Raw genomic sequence first — 13,565 nt, 5'->3', positions numbered from 1 at the left:
CAAATTTCTCACCTCTAATACCATGTTTTGTTATAAGATCTCATTCGACATCTTATTTGTCATTCTATCTGATTTAATAACGTAGAAGTTATATTCGCAAACAGACAGGTGGACGGATAGATTTACACGAAACCGGAAGTAGGTATGGTTCAAGTGGAAATCGGTGGGACTGTGCATTTTATCAATGAAATAAGATATGTCTCAGACACTCCAGAAGCCGCTAACGATAAAATGTTTTAATTATCGCATTAATCATTGTAAATGAGTCGAGGGATATTAGTACAGTGAAAATAATAAGAGGAGAACTGGACGATAATTATTATAAAGAATAAATTTTAAAGTTTTTTCTACTTTAATGACAAAAAATCAAGCTCATTAGCAGAAACCAATTCAAAATTATTTTGCACATCATAATATGTGAAACATTATTTAATTGAAAGGTCTCATTTTTGTTGGCACAAAAATATATTAATTTGTCTGGACTAAAATACAGTTATGTTTATCTTGTTACTATCAACATTAACACAGTGTTACCAAACTTAATTTTGTTAGTTTGGGTGTAAATTTTTTCCACGGATCTCCGAGGGTACAATACCTATATATTTGTTTCGTCTTGCTAAGGCGCGTCGAATAAATTAATATATTGTTTGTACTATTTCGTCGACTTTAAAACAGTAGTTCCGGTTACAACTCTTAAACTGGAAGTCCGAGGTAATAGACCTGGATACCGCGTACCAAAAAAAGTTGAAAAATAGCAAGCTAAAAATTTGTTAATAGCTTACCAGGGGCGTAACAGAGGCCCCCGCAGCGTAAAGCTTGCGGGCCCCAATCGCTTAGGGGCCCCATCTTGTCATCTGATATTATGTAAAAATCTGTTATTGTTATATTATTTTACGTTGTGTGTTTAAAATTAAAAACGTAAATTTCCAAATAGATATATTTGCCAAGTGAATGGTCTCATAATATCTAGAAACTTAATCCCTTCCGGCCTACCGAAGTTTTATGGTAACGACAATAAACTATAATGCTTTTTACGTGACTATTGAAAGATTTGAGAATTGCAATTTGCCGAATTTTAGAACAATATTTCTAAATCTAGAAATGGGTTTTCTCTTTTACCTACCAATAAAACACGAAAACGTTTGTTTTCTACCTACGTTTAGTATATTAGTATTTCGATACAATTATCCAGAGGCGTAACAGAGACCCCCACAGCATGAAGTTTACGGGGGGCCCCACTATGTCAAGGGCCCCATCTTGTTGTCTAATATATGTAAAAATGTGTTGTTATATTATTTGCATACATACGTTTTTTAAGCAGTGCAGTATTGAAAATAAAGTTGTTCATCCGAATTAATAAAATTGTAGATATATTCGCTGATAGTAGATAGTGCACGAAGAAAATTGTTCATCTCATAGAATAATACTAATGTAATCATTTAGTAATTTTTGTTCTACTTTATTCTATACCAATAAAGATTAAAAATGTAAGTCGTCATAAACAATGCATGAATACACCAATAGCTCAGTAAATGACAGTTTTGGAGTGAAATTATCAGCGTCACGACGGACGTATTTGCTTGATTATTTCATTCATAAGAGATTCTGACCAATAGAAAGCTACAGAAATGCAAATTAAGGTGATAACTTTTGATAATATCCCGTCGTCAAGTATATTACGCCAGATGCCCTTCGTTGCTACGAAAAAAAAATTCAGTGACATTAATGACAATTAATGTTTTAAAAGTTATAAAAGTGATGACTTTCAACCGTAAAATATTTTATATCAACTGTGTGTTTGACAGTACTAATTTGTACTTACATAAATAAATTACAATAAAATTTTGGTTTTGAACAGTTTTATTCATGAAATAATCGCAACAAATTGCACTCGATCTATAAAATTAATATAGAATTTTTGCCCTCGTGACACTTTGACATAATTTTACTCGCCTTCGTCTCGTGAAATTAAAACTGTCAAAGTGTCACTCGGGAAAAATTCAATAATTTTAGAGCTCTTGTGAAATTACTACTGATTATTTCATTCATAGGAGATTCTGACCAATAGAAAGCTACAGAAATCTGAATTAAATCGATAACTTTTGATAATATCCCGTCGTTAAGTATATTACGACAGATGCCCTTCGTTGCTACGAAAAAATACATTCAGTGACATTAATGACAATTAATGTTTTAAAAATTATAAAAGTGATGACTTTCAATCGTCAAATATTTATAAAAACTTTGTGTTTAATTGTACTAATTTGTACTTACATAAATAAATTACAATAATATTTTGGTTTTGAACAGTTTTATTCATGAAATAATCGCAACCAATTGCATTTGAACTCTAAAATGAATATAGAATTTTTGCCCTCGTGACACTTTGACATAATTTCACTCGCCTTTGGCTCGTGAAATTAAAACTGTCAAAGTGACACTCGGGAAAAATTCAATAATTTTAGAGCTCTTGTGCAATTACTACTGATAATTTGAATTTAGGTTCTAGTTACACTCCACTTCAAAGTTGGATTTATGCCGTTGGTTGCTTTTACTTCGGGGGGTGACACCCTTCCTTGGGGTGAAAAACATACGTTTAAAATAAGTCCGGAAATGTATAAATTGACTAATTATAAGCAACTTTTGTTCTTCTATAGAGTTTCTTTATCTACGCTAATACTTTTCAAGACATTTGCGAGTGAAAATGTTTATTTAAAAAAAAACAACGTTTTCAGACTGGTTTTTCGCAAATATCTCAAAAATAAGTATCTATCGAATTAGATATCGAAAAAATATGTTTAGCAAATCTGTAGCTTATAAGATACAGAAAATGGTGTACTTATTCATGAAGTCTATCGACACAGTAAAAGCACAGTTGGAGCTAATGAAAAATTATTCTTATTTGTCCAATTCCAAATCGAATATTTCAACCTGAAATAACCAAAAAAATGTAACAATTTTCGGGAAAAACTCTTAAAACTTTTTTAAATGTTTCAAAAAAAACTTTATTTTTATTTTTCATAAAAGTTTCTAGTGCCAAAACTATACGAGTTACGGTCAAAATAAAGTTGGTCCCTTTTTTGGTAAAAAAATCGTGAAAATCTGCCCCTATTTCGTACCCCAAATAAAATTTATCATTAGTGCTTTACCATTTACTTTAAATATTTATTGTTTATATGATCTGTATGTTTGACTGGCTCGAAGTTCTTATTTTTGAAAAAATTTAAAAGTTTTTTCATTTAAAAAATGCCTTTTTTTCAAAATAACTTAAAAAGTATTAGTGATATGAAAAATCTCAAAGTGTAAAGAAATGTAGGTCTTGCTTTTATAAATATTTTGGCTTTATTTTGGTTTTTCTGTAAGACAAAAATTGGTTAAGACATGGCTGTTTAAAATTTGCATATACTCTTGATTGGTGACTCGTTCAAGCCCTTCAACTAGAACCCTTTTAAAAATAAGCATTTTGAACCGGTGAAGTTTACAGGTCGTATAAAAAAGTTAGGTAATTTGTAAGGCGATAATGATTAGTTTCATTTGGGGTGCTAAATAGGGGGATATGTTCACAATGTTTGCCAAAAAATGGTATTAACTGTATTTTGAGCTTAATGGCTTAGTTTTGATGCGAGAAACTTTTGTAAAAAATAAAGCTTCTTTTAAACACTTTAAAAAAAGTTCTAATGAGTTTCCCCGAACAGTATTTCATTTTTTGGTTATTTCACGTTGAAATATTCGATTTGGAATTTGACAAATAAGAAAAACTTTTAATGAGCTACAAGTTTTCTTTTACTGAGTCGATAGACTTCATTTTAATTCATTTTTTTTATAAGCTAGATACATTTTTGCTAACAATATTCTTTTCGATCGAATACTTACTCTTTGAACTATTTGCAAAAAATTGTCTAAAAACGTGGTTTTTTTGTTGAACAATAAACATTTTTACTCATAAATAACTCGAAAAGTCTTGAGTTGACCACTTCGGTGGTGACACTGAAAATTACACGGTATCGCCATATTTTACGTTGATTTACTGGGCTGTAACACATATAGGTATTTGTTACACATGTCGCATTTAGTAATTTTTTAAAGGGGGCCCCATTTCCAATTTTCCGGGGGGCCGACGGAGTTTGCTACGCCACTGAGCTTAACGGTGTCTAGTCGGACAAACTTTGATGTACGGGAACACTGGAACAGGGGAAGTTTTAATTGTTAAACAGGTTACAGGTTTCGAATGAATGTCAGACTACGAAGACGTTCCATGTATTTTGCCGGACAGAACTCCCAATTGATTTGTTACTTTTCATTAAACTCTCATTCAAAAATCAGACTGCTATTTACCACCAATATAATACCTTATATTGGTAAGTAAATTCCTTATAAAGTACGTAAATAAAATGTTCTTCGTATCCGACTTATTAAAATGTCCAACATATTTGTCGGACAAACATTTTTTCATATATATATATCGTTCCACAATTAAAATCACGTTCCACAATTAAAACTTCCCCTGTTCCAGTGTTCCCATACATCAAAGTTTGTGCGACTGGACACCGTTAAGCTATTAACAAAAAAATTTCAGCTTGCTATTAATCAACTTTGTTTTGGTACGCGGTATCCTGGCCTATGAAATTTCTCACCTTTACTACCTTCCTTTGGTTATAGGTAAAGTCCGGATTATAAGCATTTTGCTTTTTTTTCCTTTTTTTGCTTATTATTAGGATTTTTAGTAAAAATGCTTATTTCAAAAATATGTTGCTTATCTCTGTTAATTTTACGTCTTATGATAAACTATAGTTAAATTTCATGTATGTATTTCCTGTCTTAAGCAAAATTCTATAAGTATACAGAGCTATAAAACCCTTATAATTCAATAAACTATAAGAATTTTAATCTCTTAGGCAGGCCGCACATCAAAGAAACATGAAACGTAAATTACGTTTTATGGAAATAAAACAGTGCTAAACAAATATACGTCCGGCCATTTATGAAACTCTCCGAAAATAAAAATGTGTCATGAGCATGAATCACACTCGTTTCATTGGTAGGCGGACTTTGAGATTTGTTTAGCAGTGTTTTATTTTCATGAAACATGTTTCACGTTTCATGTTTCATGTTTTTCGTTTCATGTTTCTTTGGTGTGCGGCTTGCCTTAGGCTTAGCAGATAAACGGGAAAACCCATCGTTATACCTGCCCATGTAATAAACTAATATTTGTCTGCAGAAAGCCCAAAGGGCCTAGCCGGGTAAGATGGTGAAAAGTGCCCCCAACCCAATCTAAATTCCATATAGGCCACTTTTTAGCACATATAGAGGAACTCACTTTCTGAAATTTTTAGCCCCCTAGGTGGTCACGTGACCCCCCTAGAGCCTAATTAGGCTTTTTAGGTTTTTATTTTTTATCTCAGGCGCATTAAGAGCTAGCCAAAAACTTTATTTAAAAAAGTTGTAAGTTTCAAAAAGATCTATATGAAAAATTTTTTTTTTATTTTTTTGGCGGGAAATTCGAATTTTTAGAACAATTTTAAATTTTTAAATAAATCTGAAAAAAAAACTAAGACACTCGTTTTTACGAAAATTAATTATAATGTGTATTTTTGCACAATCTTTCACCCTGAATTTTTTCAGATTTTTAAAATTGGTGAAACGTACCTTTAAAAATAAAAAACCGCATTTTTTCGGTTTTTTTTTCGTTTTTTTGATACAATTTTATACATATTTTTCAAAAAATTTAACACCGTCACTAGAATAGGTAAAAAACTGAAAAATAATTGGGATTTGCTTCATAAAAATTTTTTGTAACGCCATCCATTTTCAAGATACAGGGCGTTGAAGAAAACAAAATTTTACATATTTTTTAGGATTTTGCCGAAACTACTGGCAACATTGTAATAAAACTTGGCGGGTTTTAAGAGGTAGTTATTGTGCATGTTTTGACATACAACTAAGGATATAATATTCATCATTGGCGCGCATAGGGGTAATGGTCTGAAATTTTCAAAGAAAAAAAGATAGTACGCCACTGACATATTTCAAATTAACAATCATTTTTGAATTCCTCGTTCAATTTTCAATAAAAAATCTATCTTTTAATTTTTTCATACGACGCGCTGTTTTGCTGCAAAAAATAAAATATCTTAACGCTTCCAAAGTATTCGAATTAATTTTGATAATGGATGTATGAGTTTATAGTCCTGTCGCCAGGGGGGGTACAACGGCCTCGTTAATTCAGATGGACTTACCCAAATTTTTTTTATGTATTTTGACCCGTAGAACACGAATTTTTTGGGTAACAGTTGATCCGGATGTCGATAAGATTGTTATAGACCAAGAACTTGAGGAATCAAATAACAGCGATTTTTGGCAAAACAAAACAATATTTTGTATTTTTTGGGTCATTTTAAGCAAAAAATATTTCTACAAGTTTTTTAGTAGGATGCACAGTTTTCGAGATAAACGCGGTTGAACTTTCAAAAAATCGAAAAACTGCAATTTTTAAACCCGAATAACTTTTGATTAAAAAATAAAATAGCAATTCTGCTTAGCGCCTTTGAAAGTTCAAGTCAAATTATGTCGGTTTTGATTATTTGCATTGCTAAAAATTTATTGTGTTATTGCTAAACAAAGCTACAAACAACTAGTGCGTGAGTGATGTTTCTATGATTTCTCATTTAAAATCGAACGAGTAGGTAGAATAGGTACTAGTGCAATCAAGACTATTTCTACGTTACATGCGTTAAAACGCATGTAAAAGCACGGGAAACCCTACGTGTTTATAGCTTTGTTAAACAATAAAAAAATAAATTTTTACCAATGCAAATAATCAAAACCGATATAATTTGACTTAAACTTTCAAATGCGGTAAGCAGACTTGCTATTTTATTTTTTAATCAAAAGTTATTCGGGTTCAAAAATTGCAATTTTTCGATTTTTTTAAAGTTCAACCGCGTTTATCTCGAAAACTGTGCATCCTACGAAAAAACTTGTAGAAATATTTTTTACTTAAAATGGCCCAAAAAATACAAAATATTGTTTTGTTTTGCCAAAAATCGCTGTTATTTGATTCCTCAAGTTCTTGGTCTATAACAATCTTATCGACATCCGGATCAACTGTTACCCAAAAAATTCGTGTTCTACGGGTCAAAATACATAAAAAAAACTTGAGTAAGTCCATCTGAATTAACGAGGCCGTTGTACCCCCCCTGGCGACAGGACTATTATTATGTATGTAGATGTAGAAACTACTAGAAGTTCGAATACTTTGTAAGGGTTAAGATCTTTTATTTTTTGAATAAAAATGGCGCGTCGTATGAAAAAATAAGAAGATACATTTTTTGTCACAAATTGAACGAGAAATTAAAAAACGATTGTTAATTTGAAATATGTCAGTGGCGTACTATCTTTATTCTTTAAAAAGTTCAGACCATTACCCCTACGCGAGCCAATGATGAATATCAAATCATTAATTGTATGTCAAAATATGCACAATAACCAGCTCTTAAATCCCGCCAAGTTTTATTACAATGTTGCCAGTAGTTTCAGCAAAATCGTAAAAAATGTGTAAAATTTTGTTTTCTTCAACGCCCTGTATTTTGAAAATGGATGGCTTTACAAAAAATTTTTATTAAGCAAACCCCAATTATTTTTCAGTTTTTTACCTATTCTAGTGACAGTGTTACCTTTTTTGAAAAATATGTATAAAATTGTTTCAAAATACGAAAAAAAAACTGAAAAAATGCGGTTTTTTATTTTTAAAGGTACGTTTCACCAATTTTAAAAGTCTGAAAAAATTCAGGGTGAAAGATTGTGCAAAAATACACATTATAATTAATTTTCGTAAAAACGAGTGTCCTAGTTTTTTTTTCAGAGTCATTTAAAAGTTTAAAATTGTTCTAAAAATTCGAATTTCCCGCCAAAAAATTAAAAAAAAATTTTTTCTTATAGATCTTTTTGGAACTTACAACTTTTTTTTACAAAGTTTTTGGCTAGCTCTTGATGCGCCTGAGATAAAAAATAAAAACATAAAAAGCCTAATTAGGCTCTAGGGGGGTCACGTGACCACCTAGGGGGCTAAAAATTTCAGAAAGTGAGTTCCTCTATATGTGCTAAAAATTGGCCTATGTGGAATTTAAATCGAGCTGGGGGCACTTTTCACCATCTTACCCGGCTAGGCCCTTTATTATATTGTTGTAAAATATTTTTCGGTAGTATCGGTACATTTGTCTAAATTTAAATACGCACCAATCACATCTGTAGATGTTGAAAGAACTTTTTCTACGTATAAATAATATGTCTGCAAATAGAAGACAGCTTTTTACAAGAAAATTTTTTTTTTTAAATGTATTGAATTACCTATTGCATACTTTTTAACGGCTTACACATCTTTTAAAATAAAAACACATATTTTCACTGAACTAGTAGACAGTGTGTATTTAGTAAGCTTTAAATGTGTTGAATGCTGAGGACTTTGACTAAATTACATAGTTCGCAGTGGAAATTAAATACACCAGATTGATAATGTATTAGTAATTTCAATTTGTTTACTTGTGAACTAAAATAATTAAGTTGTACTTACTTTGTTGTACTAACACATTCACTCATAACGACGAGAAATAACGGCAAGAAATTTTGAAAGAAATTATAGTAAGCCTCTCCATTTAGTGATCTGCCATAACTAATCAACAATAACATAATAGGTAATGAACTCACGATTCGAAAACATTTTCGGCATTGAGACTAAACAGGATTCTTCCAAACTATCTGTTGTATGTTTGCTAAAAAGAACTCTACGTTTAAATTTTCGTACCTCACAGAGTTGCCAGATTTTAATTTGCATACCAAAATGTATTTTAATTTTTTGGTCAAACGATTTTATTTAGAAAAAAATGTTTTAAGTGTTGTTTACTTTACATGGTGCCCTCTACCTATACCTTCAAGGAACGCACTATTTTCCGGGACACCCTGTATACAGTCACTGCGCACGCTAAATAATGACTTCACTGGCTTGATGAAGTTTAATTCGCGTGTATCTAACTGTTTTATTTGCGTACACGTTAGCGTGTACCTAGACACAGCGTATCTATAAATACAAAGCTGGCCTATAATACTTAATGGGTTAAATCTTTCAATCAAGGTTTTTTGTACAATAAAATTTTTCGAAAAAAACTGTTTTAATTAAGCCGTTATTTAATAATGTAATTTAATTATACCTAAAATTATTTATACGTTTAGTTGTCTCATAAAAATATATTATAAATTATTACATATCGAAAATAAATAAAATTCAAAGGTGGCATCTTTGAAAATGTCCTTATAACATCTACTGAGAAACAAATTTACATATTTTATTAAAAAAGTTTTTTTCACATCAACTAATAAAACAATTGTCTAAAAAAATTATCACAGCACCTACGTAAAAAGACAATGATCACAAGTATTGTCTAAAGCAGTGCAATCACAAGTATCTGCAAACATGGACCTAGGCAACATAAACATACAGCTGCACATTTATAACAAAGACTTTCAGAACTCTCCTCTTCTGTCGCTGGTGCCATAGGTTGTCCATTATTTAGCGAATGTGGTATATTCTCTAATTTAGTATCCGAAGTAACTAAATTATCCTGTTCGTTTTTATGGTAGACCAATTTTTGAATTTCCATCGACGGAGATGTCCATCTTGGTTGTTGTACCACTGGGTATGTGATTGGTAAAATGAGAGTACCCGGAGGCACAACCGAATCTTCGTTTGTTACAGAAAAAATTGAAGACTGAGTAGAAAGATTTAAATTCACTGTTTCATTCATTATAATATTCTTTTTTATTTAATATAATACCTGTGTTATTTGTTAATCACTTTTTAGTTAGATGAAGCAAATGCAATAACCAACATCACTTTAAGGTAATAATTTTCTTATAAATCAAAAATAGAACTAACCGCGAATAAGATAATCAGACACACATGAAACATGAATCTATATAAACATTTAATTAGAATGAAACGTTTTTATTTGGAGATAATTTTATATACACATTTGTTGTTGGGAATGCCTGAGACTGCGCGCGATTAGTTTAAGGTAAACCAACGGTTGTAGGTTCCACTTCCAACTTCCAACTTATTTTCGCAACAGAATTTCACTTGCGGAATCTAATTTGTTTTAAAAAAAATTGTTTGGGATCTTGTGACGTAATAGGAATTTCTTCAACGTAATAGTATTTACCAACATGGCAAATACATCCTAAATCATTTTTCGAATAATTTCGATATAATGTGTATTAGAGTTGATTGAATACACGGTATTATCTAGCCCGATCAAAGGACAATCTGGCCCCCAAAAAAAAAATAAAGGAAGGATGAAAATTTGGGAATAGGTAGTTAAAATTGTCTATTATTAAATAAGAAAAAGTTTACAATTCTACAACCCCTCCATTTTTCAAAAATAGAGTGGAATACCCCCCTCTCGAAGGTGAAAAATATACATTCAAAATAAGTCCGGAATTGGGTAAAATGACTAATTCTAAGCAACTTTTGTTCTATAGAGTTTTTTCCCTAAGTCAATATTTTCGAGTTATTTTCAAGTGAATATGTTCATTTTTAACAGAAAAAAACATGTTTTTAGACGGTTTTTCGGAGATAACTCAAAAAGTAAGTATTTCAACGAAAAAAATATTCTTAGCAAATATTTAGCTTATAAAAAACTGAAAAAAATGGCGTATCCTTGAGGTCTGTAGACACAGTAGAAGCAGAGTTGTAGCTAATGAAAAGTAGGTTGTTCTTCATCAAATTCCAAATCGAATATTTCAATGTGAAATAACCCAAAAACTGAGCACTTTTCGGGGAAAATTCATTTCACCTTTTTTAAAGTGTTTAAAAAAAGGTTTATTTTTGTTTTTAAAAAAAAACTTGTAACAATAAAAGTAAGTGAGTTACGCCCAAAATATTGTTGGTCCCTTTTATTTTTTTTTAATCGTGAAAGTCACCCCCTAATTAGCATCACAAATAAATTTTATCATTACAACTTCACAAGTTACTTTGCGTATGTATTATTTATATGATCTGTAAGTTTCATTAGTTTAAAGTGTTTATTTTTGAAAAATCTCTAGTTAAAAAGGCTTGAACGAGTAACTAATCACGAGTTTAGGCATTTTTTGAACAGCCATAACATAACCAATTTTTGTCTAACAAGAAAACAAAAAGGAAAAAATATTCAGAAAAGCAAAACGTGCATTTGATTACTCTTTAAAATTTTTGGTATTACTAAATAATTTTTAAGTTAATTCCATGAAAAATTCCATTTTTTTTTTCAAAATTAAAAAAATGTTTTATTTTACACCCATTTTTTTTTCAAAAATGAGCACTTTGAACCAATGAAACCTATAGATAATATAAATAATACATAAGTAAAGTAACTTGTGAAGCGGTAACGACTAATTTTATTTAGCAAGCTAATTAGGGGGTGATTTTCGCGATTTTCGTACCAAAAAATAAAAGGAGCCGACAATATTTTGAGCGTAACTCACTTACTTTTAATGTTGGAAGTTTTTTTGAAAAACAAAAATAAACCCTTTTTTAAACACTTAAAAAATTTATAATGAATTTTCCCCGAAAAGTGCTCTGTTTTTTGGTTATTTCACATTGAAATATTCGATTTGGAATTTGACGAAGAAGAACCTACTTTTCATTAGCTACAACTCTGCTTCTACTGGGTCTGCAGACCTCACGAGTACACCATTTTTTTCAATTTTTTATAAGCTATATTTTCACCAAGAATATTTTTTTCGCTTGAATACTTACTTTTTGAGTTATCTGCGAAAAACCGTCCAAAAACATGTTATTTTTTTGGTAAAAATAAACATATTCACTCGCAAATAACTCGAAAAGTATTGACTTAATGAAAAACTCTACAGAACAAAAGTTGCTTAGAATCAGGCAATTTATCCAATTCCGGGCCTATTTTGAACGTATATTTTTTCACTCCCGAGAAAATATTTTTCACTCCGTATTTCCCAATTTTTGTAAAATGGAGGGGATGTAGAATTGTAAACTTTTTCTTATATAATAATAGACAATTTCAACTACCTATTCCCAAATTTTCATCCTTCCTTTATTTTTTCGGAGGTTTCCGTAAAAATTTGTGTTCCCTGGTCGGGCTATAGATACCTACAATAATAGCTATTTGTATAACAAGGGAGGAAAGTGCTACTTTTCCTCCCGAGAATGAAGTTTACTGCCCGACGCGTAGCGGAGGGCAGTAATCATTCAAGGGAGGAAAAGGCACTTTACTCCCATGTTATACATATGGTTTTTCCACCTTCCTCAAATAACAAGTAATTTTTTCATTTTTACTTAATTTATTTATGTAACTAACCAACAAAATTTATTAGAACTAAAACTAACAAGTAGGTACAATATAAATGTCAGCTGTCAAATATAAGTCAAATTATTAATGTAAACATTGTTAAATCAGAATAACAATTTACTGTTTTTCACCATTCTGCAAAATACAGAGTGTTTTTAAATAAACGTTAAAATGTATAGATACTTACGTAATAGATAAATTGAATATTGTATAGGACGTCAATAAGTTATATTTCATGATTGAAATATTATGACGTCACTTTTACTTTTCCTCCCTAGGGAGGAAAAGTACAACTTTGCTCCCTACAATCAGGTCCGGAAAAGTATACTTTCGGTAGAGGTAGGTGGAAAAAAATATTACTTATTTTGTTTTGACGTTACAATTTCCAATACGAAAATATGTAGTTTTCAAAAAATTCTGAAATTAAAAATATTATGAATGACTGTAACCTATACATGTTTATGTTGACGGTAGGTGGTAGTACCAGTCTTCTAAACCAGGGCATTTAGCATTATAACACTGCAATAAATCGAGTTTTAAATACAACACCTAGAGACTTGCAACTTTTTGCAGAAAGATGGGTGGCAATGCATAGTTTCATTTTAAAGTGCATAAAATGCATCCAAAAGTGCATAAATATAAAAATAAGCATATTAAGGGTCAGATTTTGTTAATCGGGAGTTTTTGGGATCGCTAAAGACGAATACGCCATCAGACCCGACCCCCGGAGCACCTGGTACCCAGGTTCACTGCTAAGACCCGTCATCTGAAGGATCGAGGGTTATCGGCAATAAATTGATATTACTTGGATGTTTTTGAAGTCACTGAACACGAATACGCCGTCAGAACCGACCCCCGGAGCACCTTGTACCCAGTATCACTGCTAAAGGCACGTTATCCTCTGGATTGTCGAGTGATTTCGGCACTGAATTGATGCAAATAGATTACAGGAGGGGTTTTTGGGGTTGCCCAACACAAATACGCCATCAGAACCGACTACCGGAGCACCTGGTGCCCTTGGTCACTGTTAAGGAACGTCATCTTCTGGAGTTTCGAAAGTTTTCGGCACTAAATGCATGCAAATAGATTACTAGGCAGTTTTTTGGGTCGCTGAATACGAATACGCTATCAGAACTGACCGCCGGGCCACCTGGTGCCCAAAGTCAGTGCTAAGACATGTTGTTATTCTGGAGTTTGAAGGGTTTTTGTCCACGA

General features: G+C 31.5%; 1 protein-coding gene across 1 annotated transcript in view; it reads right to left on the bottom strand.

Moving 5' to 3' along the window:
* The window catches only part of LOC126884228 (uncharacterized), a 49,064-nt gene extending 39,078 nt beyond the window's left edge, over nucleotides 1-9,986 (bottom strand). The window contains exon 1 of the mRNA XM_050650122.1: nucleotides 9,473-9,986. Coding sequence (XP_050506079.1) covers nucleotides 9,473-9,797 — 325 coding nt within the window. The 5' untranslated portion in view covers nucleotides 9,798-9,986. The remainder of the gene's footprint in view (nucleotides 1-9,472) is intronic.
* Between the last annotated feature and the right edge of the window lie 3,579 nt (nucleotides 9,987-13,565).

Source organism: Diabrotica virgifera, chromosome 5 (assembly GCF_917563875.1).
Source record: "Diabrotica virgifera virgifera chromosome 5, PGI_DIABVI_V3a".
In the NCBI taxonomy this organism is placed as follows: domain Eukaryota; kingdom Metazoa; phylum Arthropoda; class Insecta; order Coleoptera; family Chrysomelidae; genus Diabrotica; species Diabrotica virgifera.
Note: the sequence above shows the minus strand (reverse complement) of the source record. Positions and strands in the feature narration are given on the sequence as shown.